A 19,684-nucleotide genomic window follows, 5' to 3' on the forward strand; every position below is an offset into this window, starting at 1 on the left:
ATGCAATCCCTATCAAACTACCACTGGCATTTTTCACAGAACTAGAACAAAAAATTTCACAATTTGTATGGAAACACAAAAGACCCCAAATAGCTAAAGCAATCTTGAGAACGAAAAACGGAGCTGGAGGAATCAGGCTCCCTGACTTCAGACTATATTACAAAGCTACAGTAATCAGACAGTATGGTACTGGCACAAAAACAGAAGATAGATCAATGGAACAGGATAGAAAGCCCAGAGATAAACCCACGCACATATGGTCACCTTATCTTTGATAAGGGAGGCAGGAATGTACAGTGGAGAAAGGACAGCCTCTTCAATAAGTGGTGCTGGGAAAACTGGACAGGTACATTTAAAAGTATGAGATTAGATCACTCCCTAACACCGTACACAAAAATAAGCTCAAAATGGATTAAAGACGTAAATGTAAGGCCAGAAACTATCAAACGCTTAGAGGAAAACATAGGCAGGACAATATATGACATAAATCACAGCAAGATCCTTTTTGACCCACCTCCTAGAGAAATGGAAATAAAAACAAAAATAAACAAATGGGACCTAATGAAACTTCAAAGCTTTTGCACAGCAAAGGAAACCATAAACAAGACCAAAAGACAACCCTCAGAATGGGAGGAAATATTTGCAAATGAAGCAACTGACAAATGATTAATCTTCAAAATTTATAAGCAGCTCATGCAGCTCAATAACAAAAAACAAACAACCCAATCCAAAAATGGGCAGAAGACTTAAATAGACATTTCTCCAAAGAAGATATACAGACTGCCAACAAACAAATGAAAGAATGCTCAACATCATTAATCATTAGAGAAATGCAAATCAAAACTACAATGAGATATCATCTAACACCAGTCAGAATGGACATCATCAAAAAATCTAGAAACAATAAATGTTGGAGAGGGTGTGGAGAAAAGGGAGCCCTCTTGTACTGTTGGTGGGAATGTAAATTTATACTGCCACTGTGAAGAAAAGTATGGAGGTTCCTTAAAAAACTACAAATAGGGCTTCCCTGGTGGCGCAGTAGTTGAGAGTCCGCCTGCCGATGCAGGGGACGCAGGTTCGTACCCTGGTCCGGGAAGATCCCGCATGCCGCGGAGCGGCTGGGCCCGTGAGCCATGGCCGCTGGGCCTGCGCGTCCGGAGGCTGTGCTCCGCGATGGGAGAGGCCACAAAAGTGAGAGGCCCACGTACCGCAAAAAAAAAACAACAACAAAAAAAAAACTACAAATAGAACTACCATATGACCCAGCAATCCCACTACTGGGCATATACCCCGAGAAAACCATAATTCAAAAAGAGTCATGTACCAAAGTGTTCATTGCAGCTCTATTTACAATAGCCGAGAGATGGAAACAACCTAAGTGTCCATCATCGGATGAATGGATAAAGAAGATGTGGCACATATATACAATGGAATATTACTCAGCCATAAAAAGAAACGAAATTGAGCTATTTGTAATGAGGTGGATGGACCTAGAGTCTGTCATACAGAGTGGGGTAAGTCAGAAAGAGAAAGACAAATCCTGTATGCTAACACATATATATGGAATTTAAGGGAAAAAAATGTCATGAAGAACCTAGGGGTAAGACAGGAATAAAGACACAGACGTACTAGAGAAGGACTTGAGGATATGGGGAGGGGGAAGCGTAAGCTGTGACAAAGCGAGAGAGAGGCATGGACATATATACACTACCAAACGTAAAACACATAGCTAGTGGGAAGCAGCCGCATAGCACAGGGAGATCAGCTCGGTGCTTTGTGACCACCTAGAGGGGTGGATAGGGAGGGTGGGAGGGAGGGAAACACAAGAGGGAAGAGATATGGGAACATATGTGTAACTGATTCACTTTGTTATAAAGCAGAAACTAACACACCATTGTAAAGCAACTATACTCCAATAAAGATGTAAAAAAAAAAAAAAAGAAAAGTGAAGACGTGCCAGCGCGCACCTCCTCTTCTCCAAGGCCTGCTTGATAGTTGATGGAGGGAGAGGTGGGTGTTCACTCTGCTATGATTTGCCTACAATTCACAGACATGAGAACAGCCAAGTCCTAAGGAGTTTGGAAGTAAGAAAACTAGGCAAAACTCAAACTCATTCTAAAATTTCTTCTTAGATTTCTGTCTTTCTGTGCAGAGAAGATATCCTACTAATTCCATCCTTAAGGATACGGGAGCATCTCTTCTTGACATTAGGATTTTCCCAAACCCAGGAGTTATATGTTTACTTACTTTCCACTTCCCATATGTTGCTTAAATTTGCAGAATCAAATGATAGATAATTATTAGCTAAACTTCACTCTCATTTTAAGAAATCTAAATAAGTATTATAAAGCTTCAAGGTCAACCCATAATGTTTATTTAGCATTTATTTGACTAACTGCTGTACTGTACGTACTTCACACGTTACAAATTCTCTATCACAGAACACAGGTCTTTGTTTAAAGTTCTTGGTGCATTTTCCTCAACCCAGGTCACTGGGGAGAAACATTCTGTGGATCCTCAAGATAAACAATCTTATTTGGGAAAGGGATTCTTAGCTGTAGTCATTCTCTAAAGCCTGGAGATGTGATTTCCCATCTCCCTCTCTTTTTTTCCTTTATAAATTCCTCTCTTTACCCTGGAATTCAAGAATTTGAGTACCTTCTCCAGCCTGTCTGACCAGCATCCCAAAGTCAACATCCCAGTTAAGCCCGATTCCCTACGGCTTAACTGCTGCCGCCCCCCAACGGGACCCTCACACATCTGTCCTGTTAACAGGAAGCAGGAGCTCCGTGCTTTCCAGCTACGCAGGCAGAACCAAACAAGCAAGCGAACTTGTTGCCTCTATAACTATCACACACTATACCCAACCATCTACTTTCAAAATATTCCCAGAATTTGACCGCTTGTCGCTCCTCCACTGATACCACACTGCTCGAAGCCCTTGTCATTTATCTCAATTCCCGCAATATCCAGTGATCTGGTCTCCCCGCCTCTGCTTCTACTGCGTACAGTCTATTCTCCAAGAGCAGAGAGACGCTCTTAACACGTAATTCACCTGGTGTCCCTCCTCTGCCCCAAAACGCTCCAGGTCTCCCGTGTGTGTCAAAGGCCTCACACCTGCCTCCAGCGCCCTCTCAGCCCTGCCTGCTGCTGCGGGCCCCCTCATCTCTGACCGTGCTTGATGCCTCGTCTCCCCTTGAAAGAGCACGCAGGACACTACTGCGGGGTTTTCTTGTTCCCTGTCTGGAGTGTTTCTCCCCAGATATTAACAAGGCCAACTCCCTTGTTTCCTTCAGGTTGCTGCTCCCATGTTACCTTGCCTGAGACGTCTCTGACCACTTGCATAAAATAGCAAATCCTGCCTCTACAGGACTATCCCAACACAGCCTAGTCACTCTACTTTGCTTAATTTTTTTTTTCCTGTATCACTTATTCCCGTCCATCTCATCCCATTCACTGAGGGATGGCCCAATGCTTTGCTCACCCTGTATTCGCTGTGACTAAAACCATGCTTGTCACTGGCGCGAAGTAGATAATAAATATTTGACCAAAACGTCTGCCAAGTGTCTTTTACCCCCCGATGTTGCCTGGAACCTACATAGTAAGAGCCCTTTCAAACTAGTGAAATTTTTCCCTAGTATTTAGTGAGTGTGCCTTCCTGAGTCTGTTTCCATTTTTTCCCCTATGGTTCTTCACATTAAATATCCTAAACTTGTCTTCGAGGTGCTTTCATTTTTGCTACCATCTCCATATCTTTGGGTTTTGCTTTTCTAAAGATAAATAACGACTATGACACATATTCCAGGCCACTAATCTGGTCCTCGACAGGGGCCATTTCCCTCTTTCCTACCACACTTCAGTGCGTCAGGTTTTTAATTTCTGGAAAGTTTATCTTACACCAATTTCCTCACGTGCTTTTTCAAAATTAAAGTTGTCCTTGATCTCTACAGCAATTCTTTTTTACCACTACCCATTTCTGAGGGTTCTTTCTCTCTAGATACCAGCTACTTAAGTTTTATGTAGACTATTTTCCTTTGTCAACTCATTCACCCTTCGGCACAAGTCAAACTGGGATACTCTGAGTGCCGTAAACCTGTGAGCAATAGAAGCCAGTGACCTGGGCTTCCGCGGGCTGATGGGGGGTTAGCCAGCAAACTGTCAGCCCCCAGCAGAGGCAGGTGGTCAGTCTCCTCCAACTCATTTCCTCCGTCTACAAGAACCTCCTCCTCCCAGCCTCGCAGGAAGACACGGAAGTGAGTCCGCCACGCAGCAGCCCAGCAGGGACTTGGGAGTGGAGTCTGCCTGGTACCACCCGTGTGGACTACACCACTTTCCAAGTCCAGGGAACTCTGAGAGCAAGGCTCTCACATCTTCCAGCCATACCCCTAGAACCGCATTCACGTTGAAGAGGAAAGGTGCAACCAAGTTTAAACGTGGGTGGCAAGGGGTAAGTACAAGGTGACAGGATGAAGATGCAAGCTAGGGAGTAAACAGTAAGAACGCAAAACTCACGACACTGGGGGAGGTTGTAGGAGAACACGTATGAATGGGCAGTTTCCCTGATGGGGGGCAGGACGTTTAAACCATCGTTGACAGGAGGGAAGAAAAAAAAAGAATGCTTATTATTGTGCACACTTGTTTGTGAGATACAGTCCCGGAAGTTCATGGCTTCTGCTTCCTCTATCAAGAAGAGGTAGGGTCACTTCTGGGTAGAGACAATCAAGTAAAGCAGGATCACAGCTGGATCATACTTAACTAAAGATTTGGTGGGAGAGTGAGGAAGGAGGAAAAACTTGCAATAATATCAAGAAGGCATAAAACCTCATGCTAACAAAGAAACCGAGGAAAGAAACAGATTCAGGCAAGATTTAGATTAGGCTCAAATGAGCATCGAACCCACTTCATTGTAGGAAAAGAAAGCTGACATCATTCGAAGAACCCTCATCCAAAATCCATAACAAAGCAAACTGAGGAAATAAAGAGGCTCCCATAGAATAAAAACAATGAAAACCCCTCAGGAATGAAAAACCCCTTCCAACCACGAGTATCCCCAGGGGTTCCTTCTCCCTGCACCCTGCATACAGTCTGGGAACTGATCCCTGTGCACTCCCTTAGTAGGGAGCTGCGAGTACCACCGCAGGGGGTGGGGGTGGGGGTGACCTCGGAAGAGGGCAGAGCTCAGGTCTTCCAACAAAGGTTTTACCATCCTCAGGATTGCTGGGCTCCAGAAACTAGGAGAACTAGCCTCACAGGGGAGCAAAGAGGGACAAGTCTCAGAGTAGGCAGGAAGCCCACAGGCAGAATTTGCACTTAGGAACATCAAAGCTCTCATAATCTGTGCTAATGGGACAAATACATAACATTTTTAAAGCAACTTGGAGGGGGTGTTGAAATGATCTATACCTTTTTATTTTAAATCTCAAAAAAATACCTAAATGTACATTCACTGATCTCTTGATATAATGCCAAGGTTTTTGTTTGCAGCGTGGATTCTTTAAAGCTCGTGCACGACCTTCTTGTCGCCATCAACGTGAGTCCCTAGCCTGTGGCTGTCCTCCGTGTCACCCCAGTTCTTGTTGTCATTCTAGATTAGTTCAACACTCACATTAATAACCATTGCCTCAGAGATCCTTGACTCTTTATCTCAAAGATCTCCTCCTATCTCGGCTTCTTCCAAGGTCTTGACTTTTTCTCATCAATATTCTATCACCTCTGAAATCTTGATTTCACACATCCCATTCTCTGGCCTTCTCATCTTTCAGGCTCACTTTTAGCTTCATTTCACTAAAGGTTTCACTTTCACAAAGGTGCCACTTTCCCCAATCCACCACCTCCTTTCCATCATTTATTCCTTGAAGGGCTTACTTAGATCCCGTGTTCTGGTCCAATAATCATCACCTTGCGAGCATCTTTAACTCCCTGGCCTGCTTCTACTTCCATCAAAAGTTAAAAATCTATTTGCTTTCTCTACACCTGCAGGTAAATGCTGCTGGAGGGGTGGGGGGAAATATATATATCTCTCTCTCACCTTACAGGTCTTTGCCTAGTTTCACTTAAATTTATGACTGAAACCCCAAAAGGGTTTCAGTCCAAAAGGATACATCACTGCCCAAATCCTACTATATTTGGAGTTCCCAAATAATTTCTTCTTTCTCCTCAAATTCCTACATCAACTTGCTTTAAACTACATTAATGCTCCTCAATTTATTTTATTTCATCATCAGTAACTCTCATTCTTCCTTTTTGTACTCAGCGGTGCATTATGGAATAAAAATACATAACTAAGAATACAAATTCTTTAAAATCAAAAACACCATAAACATTAGCGACGCCCAACTGTGCTAAAATAACTGAACGAGCACGAACAAGCTCATCTGATCTCCCCCAACCATCAACACTGACTTGACAAACCTTCACATTATTCCATTTTAAAGAGAAACGTTCATATTATTTAACAAATTTAAAAAGGAAAATCGATGCCATTACCACATTTACATCTTTAACACTGTGAACTGCAGGATGGCAGCTCTTCTGTGAGTATACATTACCATATTTTATCACAGTGAATGTTGTATGACCAAATGTGTTTCCATTTGGATTTTTTGTAGCAAATGAAGCACAGCCCAATAAAATATCCAAATGTGATAAACAGAATCTCTCAGATGCCTTCTGTTTCATATGGCCTCAGCCCTACTGACATCAGTTACATCAGTTACATTCTATAGATGAGGGTGAATTATAAACTATTAATAATTCTATGCCAAAGGATCTACAAATAATGATGAGACAGACTCAACAACACAGCCTTCTCCAGAGCTATTTTTAATGTTTTTTATGGTCATTTAAGAAAATTGAGAGGAAAAGTCTTCTAACCCACCATAAATGCTGATCATTATACAATCAAATAGGAAAAGTGTTTTAGAAAATGACAGAAAAAAAGCTTATTTGGCAATGTGCTGTTATTTATATACTAGTACCTTTAAGCCCTAAAAAAGTTCAACATTTACAACTCAGGCTATATCTATTTTAGTTATGTGAAAGCTCACCCAAGAGCAGATGATCAAAGGAACAGAGAGCAGAATAAAATACATATTTAGTGGGCACTTATGAATTGGATGGAAATTAAGTTCGAATATGGCCCATTAAACTCTTCATTAAAGAAATTTTGCTGCAGAAGATTCACATATTATTACTGGCACCGCCACTATGCTGCTGCTGCTGCTGATTTGATGATGTGGGAGTACAGTTTGTTTTGAAACTATTAAATGTTAAAATCAGGATGCTCAAACTGTAAAGATAATGTCATTTACCAGGACACACTCTTAATTCTATTACAAGGATATAGGAAATGTGACCATAACCAAGCTATAAGTTCAGCCGAGCACATAGCTTATCTTTATGAAGAACTACGAGTCTCTCTGTATTATTTAACTCATTAACAGAAAAGGTGACTATAAACGTACTTAACTCAGTAGTTTTCAAAGTGAAAACTTATATACTGTATTTATTTCCGAAACAGAGGAATACTGTGCCTGAAAAATCCGATGAATCATTTTATGTGAAGACTTTCATCATCTACATCCTACCCCACAGTACAGTTTCTGTCTTCTTGGCTGAATGTGATTCTTCTGGTGGGGCATGGGGGCACGGGGAGGGTAGTATTAAAGTACCACAAAATGTTTTATTCACAATTAAACCAGAGACTTAAAAATCCACTGATGTTAAATCAGAATGAGTACAACACTTTATCAGGTTACACCGCCCAAATTTAAACTCTACTCAAGAACCACTTTGCTTGAGAAATAATAAAATCGGTGGCTAGACAATCACTTCTAGTGCCTACACCATGTACATGAACCACATTACATATTAAAGCACTTTAATCAAACTTGGAGGTTAAGTAGCTTTTAGTAAATGTAAAGTGGATAGAAATGGAATTCAATGGCAAACAAAATTCTCAGAGATAGGTCATTTACTTAAATTTGACATAGTATCACCCCACTTTTTGAATTTTGGCAATAAAACTGGTTTTATTTCATTAGCTTTACTCATTTAAATGGCACGCATTTATAACTCCCAAGATACTCGTATAAACACTACCTAAAATAATACATAAAAAACCAAACAATCAATAACCTGAAAGTGTTATTACCTATTATGCATTTACTAAATATAATTCTTTATACATCTATTATACATTTGTAATTTTCCTTAGTTATTATTCCAACATATGAATATAGAAACCATGCTGGGGTCAATATATATCCAAATGTGGCAATGAGTTGGCCAGAACATATAGGACATGGCATTTCAAAATTTCTAATGCAATTCTCATGTCAAATTCAGTCATTTCTCCCCTTTTTATTTCTAAAGTTAATATACCATGGTTAGAGTAATCAGTTGAATATCAAATCCAAGTGAATCATAAAAGTTCAGTCACGTAATATTAAGGCTAATGTGATTAAATTTATTTTTCATGTTTCCTTTAATTTTGACCAGCTTTTGTAATGGCTGCATTTGTAATATTATAAAATAAACTGTTGGTCTCAAAAAATTTTATAAACGAATTAGTTTGACAACTAAGACTCATATAATAGTTATCTGGCAAAGTGGCACTTTATTCCTGGCCACATATGTATATCTTATCATCACTGTTCCTACTGTTGACACCAATAAAATGAAATTGTTATGTAGTAAGAAATATGGCAACTAAATACCCCTCCCCACCCTCCAAAAAAGAACAATGTCATCACTTTAATTTTATTAGGAGTCACAAAATTTTTTATTTAGGAAAAATATTTCCTTCAATGTTTATTAGATAATGAATCTTATTTAAATGAATAATTTACTTTTACTTTTCTGTGTAGACCAATTAAAAAGTATGCCTCTTTCCTTTCATAAGCAAATTCTATTTGTCTAATTCTGCATGGCAGATAAGAAATTAATACTTTATTTCCTTCTACCTTAAAAATTAATTACGAATTTTCCTCATTATGAATTAGTTATTTCTGTATGGACTGTTGTCACGCTGCTGTTAAAAAAAAAAGTTAGTAAAGGATATGGACACATGGGAAACAAACCATAAACTATAATACTAGTTTATAAGGAAATATATTAAACATTGTTTAAATATTAAACAGCAAAATATTCGTATATTAAATAAATAAGACTTGAATTTGTCTTGTGGAACTATAGGCCAATACCACCAATAATGGGGATGGTCTAGTGCAAAAGGTGGCCACAAAAGAAAAAAAACACAAAAAACAAAAAAAGGAGGAGACGACACAACATTTAATACTGGCATTGTTTTCGTAACAAATTGAGCCAGTGATTTTCGATCCTTTCTCAACATAAAATACCTGAAGAACAACTTTTTTAAAAATACTGATGAACAGGTCTCATCCCATACAAATTAAATCAGAAACAGGATTCAGGCAACGGAATTTTTTAAAGGCCCCCAAATGATTCTAACGTACAGTCAGGGTTGAGAGCTGCTGACTGAAACCCACAAGCTTCTTACTGTTGCCTGACTCAGAAAAGGTGTCCTACGAATGAAGAAAAGGCGCTTTCTTTTACTGGTGAGACAAGACAAGGGTGTCTCCAGTTACTTATGGGTAAGTCAAACTTACTAATGCATACTTCCTTTCCATTAAAATATCTGCATAGGACTCTTCATTCCCTACAGGGAATTACAATTACAATTCTGTATTTTTAAACTCCAAGACCAAGTAGAGTCAAAGTACTTTTTTGTAATAAATCAGTTACACTGAGAATCCATCACTCATTCATGCACATAAATATGTACTGAATGCCTACTGTGTGCAAGGCACTGTGACAGGTGCCGCTACAAGACCTGGAGCCATGAGAGGATGAAGAGTGATGGGCTGGAAGCTTTTTTCCTTAGAATTAACGGCTATAAAATGAATTACATGGACCTAATTAAGGGAATGAAGGTCAAAAAAAAAATAAAAGGAAAAGAAAAAGACAAAAAGTACATACTAAGGGTTTGATCTTCAAATACATGAAACAGCATATTTGTACTTTTCCTAATGTTATTTCCAGAGCCTCTGAATACACGTAAGGCAAATTCAAGATAGAAAAATAAACCCTGTTTAAAGTAGATGTTCCCAATTTTAACCACACTCTATAAATTTCATACATAAGTATAAATACTAAAAATCTTTATAGAAAGGTAGTTCATGTCCACTTGTAGTAGTCTTAACAAGTAATCTTACATTAAAATATTACAGATTCTAGTCCTTGACTATTTCATCACGGAGAAAGTTTATACAACACAATTTATTTTGAAAACAGATTTATATGCTGAGAAATTCTAATGTGAACAAATTTGAGTTTTCTTTTCAAGAAGAGAGGATGCAGAGAAGGGAAGAAAGGGGTGGGGGGCAGAGTCTGTTCAAACCTTATAAATATCCTAAAATCTAATTTAAAACGCTGACTGCTTTCTTCCTCAGGAACCTAGTGAATTCCATATGAATAAATACTTTTTCTGTTCATTATTGGCATGGACTTTTTTGGTTACTTAAAAAATAAATATTAAGTGCTTCTCATTTTTACGATAGCATTAAATTTCAAAATGAGGCTAGGTAATGTCAGCTTAACATAAGAAAGAGCTAAATGTATACATAAAATATGTTAACCTACGAGAGATTCCTGGGGTGGGAAATGACATAAGATGAATGATCAGCAACAATTCTAGTGGCGAAAACTCTTTAGGGGAGTAAAGGTTCCAAAAGCTGCTTTTAAGTAATAAAAGGTGGATCAAGACTCAAGAAAAACGCTCATTCGTTTTACCTTGGATGCAACACTCTGTCTAACGTACAGAAGTAGTAAAATATTTTACTAAGTTAAAATATAGGTTTTATATTTTATACGATATTGAATACGCACATAAAAATACCAGTGTTTTTATCTTGTTTCTGTTCAGACACTTAATTAAGCAAATATGTTCTTTGGTGTCTGGGAGAGTTTATCAATATTTAAAGATAATGGAAGATAAGAACATGCCTAGAAACAGAAGACTCAAAATCCTATACCATACAAAGAATCAAAGGTGGACTTATGAGAAAAGACAGAGTTACACTGCAGTAGGACTAATACATTTCTTTCCCCCAAATCATACTCTGGCTCCCAAAATAAAAAGTACTATAGCCTATAAGGTTTTTAATCTGTGTTTTGAGATTTTTCAAGTGGAAAGATATCACAGATAGAAATATATCATTCTAAGTTTTAAAATTACCAAAGTCAGTGAGAAGAATGTACATTCATTAAATGTATTCATTTTAAGTAAAGAAGTCTTGAAAAGCCGAACAGTTCAACCAAAGGTGATGAATTGTTCTTGATTTTTCATTATTCCTTTTTAAATAGAGAAAGTACAGATATAGTACATATACAGGCTGACATTTTGATTCATTCAAAATAGTCACATCCCTTTGCTTGGTTTTGAAAGTTCCAGAGATTAAAATTAATACCATTCATAACACAGTATTCTCAATAAAAGGAATTATAGAGCAATGAAAAATCAGAAGATGGCTTAGAGAGCCTTATAACCTCTACATATACACACTTTTGTAACCTGTATTTATTTTCTAAAGAAACAAATTTTAAGTAATGCTACTTTAACCAATGGAGAAAAAAATTCTATCAAAATATACAATTTCCATTACAGACTAGAAGGCTAATATTAAAAAAATAGTTGTAAGCCAAAAAGTTTGCTTATATGACAGGCATCATCCCTTTGAAGCATAAATCATCAAATAAGGTTTTATAAAAGATCGATCTGTGACCTTCTTCATTGATAAATTCATAAAGCTTGAGTCCCAGTCTCTAGATCACGGTGTATCCATGCTTCTTAATCCAGATTTCCAGAAAAGCGGGAAAACAAGTAATTCAGAATCTCAAGTGGGATTTGTGCTTTACCATGTACCTGAAAAATAATATTATAATAGGTTATAATGATTATAAGAATTCTAGAAGTTTTAGAATATTACATGTAAAAATAAGTTGACATTTTTTAAAACTTAAAATCAACACTGGAATAGGATGTTTTGCTTTCTAAAAAATGGATACTGTAACCTTTGGGAATATAAGGATTTCTGAAGTAAGCCAGAAAAAACATTCCTCTTAATAATTTCTATAATCTAAGAGCTTCTGGCTAGAATAATAAATGATTCTCTTTAATATATTATCAATTATAACCACTGGGTTAACTCAATCACCTATGACTTTGAGGAAACCCATAATATTCGGTGAGAGACCAAGAAAGTTACAGATTTTACAGAGCACCTGAAATGAGAACCACAGATTCAGTGGTATTGTGATCACATGCTGTTGTTAAATTTCCAATTATAAAACTGATATTATTGCAAAGGTCTTTAAGAACTCAATTTATACTAGTAATTAAGATATATTCAAAAACTGAACTCCTTTCATGAGCAGCCAGCTACCCATAACTCAAGTCCAGAGTCAGAGACCTTTTGGTGCTGGCAAAATACGAAGGGATCACTTACTTAGTCCAAGTTCCCTGGACAGACAGAAAACAAGGTTCAGAAAAGTCACATGGTTCATTCAAGCCGAATCACAAAATCAAGACTAAAATCTAGGTCTTCTGACTCAGATTTAGTGCTCTTTCTACCAAGCTATAAGCCCTTTCTCCCTCTGTTCAAGTCAGTATAACCAAGATATTGGTTAATTATCTATTTTAGATCAACAACAAATTAGGCAATGTCTTAAAGGGGCTTTGGGGGATACGGTTCACAACTTTAAGGAACTTAAAATCCAATAAGGAGGCAGGAAAATTACTAAAATAAGGCAGAAGTTAAGTGCATTTTAGGATCAGGATTACCTATCCAGGGTTTCCCAGAATCGTAAGAAAACTGGTCTATCCAGATGACGTTTGTGATAGCTGAGTTCTAATACTGTTACATCCCATTTCTGAACATTTGGATCCAGACGAACTTCATCATATTTGAGATGGAAGGCTTTAACTACAGGGGGGGAGAAATAATACTCTTTATTCAAACTGCAACCAAAATTATAAAAATATTTTATAAAAGAATAAAAATACCCAAACACAGACATTAATCGAAAAAACTTAAAAAAAAAAAAAAGTCAACCTTTCTTCCACCAACCAAAACTGTATTATAACCAAAGTGATCTTTGAAATAAGAGGCTGAGCACTGTAGTATCTCCCAAAACATTCAATTCAACAAAAATTTACTGAGGCTTATACATGCCAGCCACTGGGGACTGAAATAAAAAATGAGGTAAAATAAAATGCATATGATCCGGTGAAGGATAAGAAGAAGAAAAAGACTACTCACATACAGTATGATAAAGGTAGTAGAATATCATAGGAACACAAGAGAATAGTACCTTTCCCACATCGTGGGATTCAGAAAAGGCTTAGATAGGCAGGGTGGAGTAAGAATTACACAGAATTACACAGAAAAGTGATCCAGTTAACAAAAAGAACATGCTCAAAGAGAAAAAGGTTTAGTCTAGGAACTAAAGAAATTTAACAAAATTGCATCATGCAAAGTAAGGTAGGGAGAAAAAAAATAACACAGGGAATGAATAAAAGCTAAGACCATAGAAGTTCAGAGCAATGCTGGCCTTGTAGGCCATATTCAGGAGTTTGGACTTTTACCTAGGAGATGTAGGGATTCACTGCAGAGTGTATAGCAGAGACTGATGATACAGCATAGTAATCTAGAGGAGAAAGAGATTTGCTCTACTGGGAAGAAGATACACATATGACAAGAAAGATTCAAGAGATAATTAGCAAGTGAGAACTAATGGAACTTGGTGAGAAATGAAAAAGGAAGAAGAAACAACTGGAAGGTCTCTGGAGAAGGTTATCTGGAAGTAGATATTTGCATGATATAAAAAGAGAGTCTAGCAAAGATCTAGAAGAGGAGGATTTCAGGCAGAAGGAACAGCTGATACAAAGGCCCTTAGAAGCAAGCTTGGAATGCCCTACAAACAAGAACAACTTTTGTAGGCAACGTCCTATATGCAGATCCTATTCAGCTATGATAAGAAATCTGAATTTTATTCCAAATGTGATAGTAAACCACTAGATAGTTTGGAGCAAGGAGGTGAAATTATCTGATTTTCGTTTTCAAACGCTGTCTCTGGTTGCTGGGGAGATTAAAGACTCTAGGACTAAACTTCCCAACAAGTGTCTGCTGCCAAACGTTAAAAGGTGACCATAAACACTGACTTTGAATCTTCTTCCTTGATCGTCCTGCTGGACCATCCTCACCAGTTTATTATTGTATTTGCAATCAGTTTATCATCAGTGGAGTGTTAGTTTTACTTGTGTACATGGAAGATGTTTACCTTTTCTTTCCATTTTTTACTTTTTTTCTAACACATAAGATATGATCATTACTATCACCATTATCATCTACTATTAGGAGTTTCTAAAGAGAAAATGATTGACTGTTAATTTTTTTAAGTAGCTGATTTACAGATTGCTTGTTCCATACTGCTTGCAGACTTACTGGCTTTTGATGTTAACTAATCAAGGTCTAATTCCTTGATGGAAATACAAAATAAACCATTTGTGCCCCCAAAAAACACATAAATATTACTTCTAAATTATTTGCTTTCATAAATAAAGGTCTCCTCATTGAGCACATTTATTTTGAATTTAATTCAAATTAATCAATTTAAGCCAATTCATTTAAAGGGACTATCCGTTATGGATTCAGAAAACTCACTTTCAAAAAAATTATTATTTATATGTGTAAAAAATATTTTTTAAGTTTCTTTAAACTTTTAAATTAAATGAAGTCAATATTTGAATACTCTCTATTGTGATTTACTACATGTTTCTCTTTTCTAATGTTCGAAGTATGATTTGCTTTAAAAATCATTCTTAAAAATACATGAGTTATAAGTTTTAAAATGACTTATCTAAAGCCTTATATAGGGCTTCCCTGGTGGTACAGTGGTTAAGAATCCACCTGCCAATGCAGGGGACATGGGTTCAAGCCCTGGTGCGGAAAGATCCCACGTGCTGCGGAGCAACTAAGCCTGTGTGCCACAACTACTGAGCCTGCGCTCTAGAGCCCATGACTCACAACTACTGAGCCCACGTGCCACAACTACTGAATTGAAGCCTGTGCACCTAGAGCCTGTGCTCCGCAACAAGAGAAGCCACCTCAATGAGAAGCCCACGCACCGCAATGAAGACCCAATGCAGCCAAAATTAATTAATTAATTAATTTAAAATAAATAATAAAGCCTTATATAAAGGCCTATAATCCCCTTTACTAATTTCAGTAGATTTAGTTTACACAGTATTTATTTTTCCAATAGAATACACAACTTTTTAAATTAAAACAATATCAGAGTCCAAAAAGGTTAAGTCACAAATGAGGAAACATATGGTTTCTCTCATCATACAAAGTATGTTATTAGCATGAAGCAATGGTGGCAAGCAAACTTACACCAAGACACCATAAAACATCTTTTTTTTTTAATTTTAAGGTTTTATTTAAGCTAGTTTATCTAAAATGTATTTTACCATGTAATCAATATAAAATTATTGATGAGATATTTTATTTTTGTCCTGTATAAGTCTCTGAGATCTGGTGTATATTTTACACTGACAGAACATTTCAATTTGGACCAGTCAAATGTGGCTGGTGGCTTCTGTTTTGGGCAGTGCAGGTGTAACCAACCCCAGCAAGAACTCAGCTGCCAGTCTAGGGAATTCCCTGGAGGAATTCCAGTAAGTCCAGTGTTTCTTACTCATAAAAGACATAATTTTTAAGCCTCAGTAAAAATAGAGGAAACAAAGTTCTTCTTATAAGAAGCCAGTTATCTGGGGAAACAATGAACACTAAAGCAAAATACTTCACACAATTCAGAATTGTTCATTTTTTGCAAACTGCATGAATGTTGTCAACGCTTTTTTGCAGGAACAAAGAAAGAAAAGAAATAGAAAGGTGCTCTTAAGTAGTATTTCGGTAGATAAACGATGGCATGTCAAATGACAAAGGGACAACATAATACAGAAGATTAAATGAAAAAGTTTTCACAATGATTAACTCAAAAATTTGAAGAAATCATCATTTAAAAATCTTGATCAACAAATGTATGTAACCATTTCAAGCATAAGAAATAATATTTTGGGGAATTCCCTGGTGGTGCAGTGGTTAAGAATCTGCCTGCCAGTGCAGGGGACACGGGTTCAAGCTCTGGTCCGGAAAGATCCCGCATGCCGCGGAGCAGCTAAGCCCGTGCGCCACAACTACTGAGCCTGCGCCCACATGCCGCAACTACTGAGCCCGCATGCCTAGAGCCGGTGCTCCACAACAAAAGAAGCCACCACAATGAGAAGCCTGCGCACTGCAATGAAGAGCAGCCCCCGCTCGTCACAACAAGAGAAAGCCCACGTGCAGCAATGAAGACTCCATGCAACCAAAAATAAATAAGTAAATAAATTTTTAAAAAATAATATTTTTTAAAAGCTATATCTGGTTACAAGCTCAAATCTCTCATAATTTTGAAAAGATTTTATTTGGAAATTTTACACAATCCAATATTTAAAATCTTTTCTAAACCTTTGTATTTTCTTACTGTGCAATATGAAGAAAATATAATTTTTTTTTACCAAGTACCCTCAGTTTACTCCTATGCTATATAGAGATTATCATTTTCTATGTGGGTTATGGGGAAAAGGTGAGGAGCTAGAAGAGTCAAGAGTTAAATGCAAGGAGACCAGCTAAAAGCTAAGAGATAACATATTTCTAAATTTCTGGCTTAGGCAAATTACTAAAAAAAAATTGACTCAGGCAAAGAACAGCTTGGGGATGACAGAGGGTATAAGACAATAGATTCCACTTGGAACAGGTTGAGTCCTGATACACCGATGGGACTTCACAAGGAGTCACCTGGTCATCAGCGAGATAGGCAGACCCAGAATATCAAGCCAGAGACATAACTTTTATAAACAGAGGATACAGATGGTAGCTGAAAGCTATCAGATCTCCTTGAGAGAGTATGTGTAATTATAGGAGAAGAGAAGCGGGAACACAAATATGTCACTGAAAGCCAGAGGAAGAGCAGCTAGTGTCTGAGAAAATGTAACAAGCCCTCAGAAAAGAACATTTAGAAAGGAGGAAATGGATCGAGAGTAAAATTCTGATAAGGAGATCAAAAGTATCCAATATTTGGGTCACTGGTGAGTCTGGCGGGAACAGTTTAGTGGGCAAGCAAGAGAGCACAACTACAGTAGCCTGAGAATCAAACAGAAAGTGAGCGAGTAGAGACAATTCTTTCAAAGGCTTGGCTGTAAAAGGAAAGGAGAGCCAGCTAGAAGAAAAGGTGAGGTAAGAGGAAAGGGTTTTGTTTCCTTTTATGATGCAAGGGGCAAGAGTACTTTCATTGTAAATGCTGATAAGTAAAGAAGGAAGGCTGAAGAGAAAGAAAACTTCTTGGAAGAAAATTATTATTGTTAACTTTTTAAAAAATCTCTAAGTTCTTATCTAAATTTCTGAAGACTATCAATCTGAACAAAACAACAATGAATTTAGAGAGCATTTATATCTTGAAGACATTCTAATCATTTTTTATTACAGTATTATTCAACAAGGCAAGCAAGTAGGTAAAACACAACAAAATTAGTGTTCACTGACATTTTGCTTTCATTAAAACTCCCATTCTCTCTACATCTTTGACTTCTATTTATCAAACCTGTGCATTACTCAGGTTTCTGAAATAACATAAAAAGCTACCATCATATTAGAATTCATTTTTAAAACTGAATGAAGGCAGGAGAATAAGTGATTAAAAGTTTTCAAGCTTGGGCAGTTTCCAGCCTGGAAGAATGGTGGTACCACTAACAAAAACTAAAATTGATTAAAAAAAAAAGCTGGGTTTCACAGTAGCATAATCTACATTCATAATAAGTAAAGTTGTTATTTCTAACAAACATACCTGTTTCATGAGGATGCTTTTTAAAAAGTAATTTTACTAATGTTACTAACTTAAATGGGTACTCAAATTAAATGATAATTAGACTATCCCTACCAATAAAAAGACAAGCTTAGGGCTTCCCTGGTGGGGCAGTGGTTGAGAGTCTGGCTGCCAATGCAGGGGACACAGGTTCGTGCCCTGGTCCGGGAAGACTCCACATGCCGCAGAGCGGCTGGGCCCTGTGAGCCATGGCTGCTGAGCCTGCGCGTCTGGAGCCTGTGCTCCGCAACGGGAGAGGCTGCAACAGTGAGAGGCCCGCGTACCGCAAAACAAAAAAAAAAGAAAAAAAAAAAGACAAGCTTAAATTCATCTACTTTTGGTATATCAATACATACCAAAATAGGGTCAATAAAAGACATAAGACACATGAAATCTATCCATTTAACAGGTATCTACTGAATGCTTCCCAACGCCATGCTCTCTTCTGTGCTGATGATACAACAGTGAACGAGGCAGATAAGGCTGCTCCCATCCTGGAACTGGCATTCTAGCCAGGGAAGACTACAATACAGATACGAAAATAAGATAATGTCAAGCAACAGTGAGTGTTACCACTGCAGTAACTGGGAGGAAGTAACGGCTACTTCCAGGGTGGTCAGAGAAGGGCTCCCTAAAGGACAGAGTACTTACTTGGCTGAGACCTAAATGAACAGAAAAAGGCCAGTCGTGCAGCAACCACTCCAGATAGTGGGAGTAGCAGGTGAAAGTCAACCCATTTAAAAACTGGCTAACAAAGTGAATAAAAGTGTAGGGACACGCAACAATATTAATGATTTATTAATGTTATGGGATAGGCAATATCACTGTTAGATATAAGTACACAGAAAATATTAATGTTCCAAAAAGGCTTTAAAATATTTCACAAGGGCTTCCCTGGTGGCGCAGTGGTTGAGAGTCCGCCTGCCGATGCAGGGGACACGGGTTCGTGCCCCGGTCCGGGAAGATCCCACATGCCGCGGAGTGGCTGGGCCCGTGAGCCATGGCCGCTGAGCCTGCACGTCCGGAGCCTGTGCTCCGCAACGGGAGAGGCCACAACAGTGAAAGGCCCGCGTACCGCAAAAAAAAAAAAAAATTTCACAGGTACTTAAAAATTAAAATATGTGGTACTTAACAGGAATCTTTTGGTATACACATCACATGTGCATAGCCGGGAGGGAGGGAGGGAGGGAGGGAGGGAGGAAGGAAGGAAGGAAGGAAGGAAGGAAAGCAAAAGCATTTCTGTATTAGATAAGCAGTAAAAATAAAGAGACTCTTACTTTTAGCAAATATGTCGACTGGTGATCCATCAGGCAAAAGCCACGGCCAACCTTTGAACTGCCATGCAGGACCTTGCACAAAAACTGCTACAACCCGGTCCCTATAAATAGAAAAGAGGGAAGGGAAGAGTGGAGGCTGAGTATCTCAAATATTCTTGGTTACTATAATCCTTATGGAAAGAGTCTCATCATTATTCCTGCAATAGTCTCCTGTCAATACTTCTGTGAGGCAAACACAGTACTGCATTACCATAACTTTTCATTATAATGTTACCATTAGGGTACATAATGATTGCTACATTTCCCATGTGTTGTTTTTTACACCTAAGTCATTTAAACATAATTACATGCACAGTCCTATACGTGACCCTTTTAGCCTTTTATCTCTGCCCCTTCTATTAATTAAAGGGCCCATTTTG

General features: G+C 37.9%; 1 protein-coding gene across 1 annotated transcript in view; it reads right to left on the reverse strand.

Moving 5' to 3' along the window:
* Positions 1–8,002: 8,002 nt before the first annotated feature.
* Positions 8,003–19,684, reverse strand: part of CDC73 (cell division cycle 73) — a 90,830-nt gene continuing 79,148 nt past the window's right edge. Inside the window, exons 15-17 of the mRNA XM_060126948.1 lie at positions 19,266–19,366; positions 12,863–13,004; positions 8,003–11,944 (exon numbers count right to left, since the gene is read on the reverse strand). Coding sequence (XP_059982931.1) covers positions 11,908–11,944; positions 12,863–13,004; positions 19,266–19,366 — 280 coding nt within the window. The 3' untranslated portion in view covers positions 8,003–11,907. The remainder of the gene's footprint in view (positions 11,945–12,862; positions 13,005–19,265; positions 19,367–19,684) is intronic.

Source organism: Lagenorhynchus albirostris, chromosome 2 (assembly GCF_949774975.1).
Source record: "Lagenorhynchus albirostris chromosome 2, mLagAlb1.1, whole genome shotgun sequence".
Lineage (NCBI taxonomy): Eukaryota > Metazoa > Chordata > Mammalia > Artiodactyla > Delphinidae > Lagenorhynchus > Lagenorhynchus albirostris.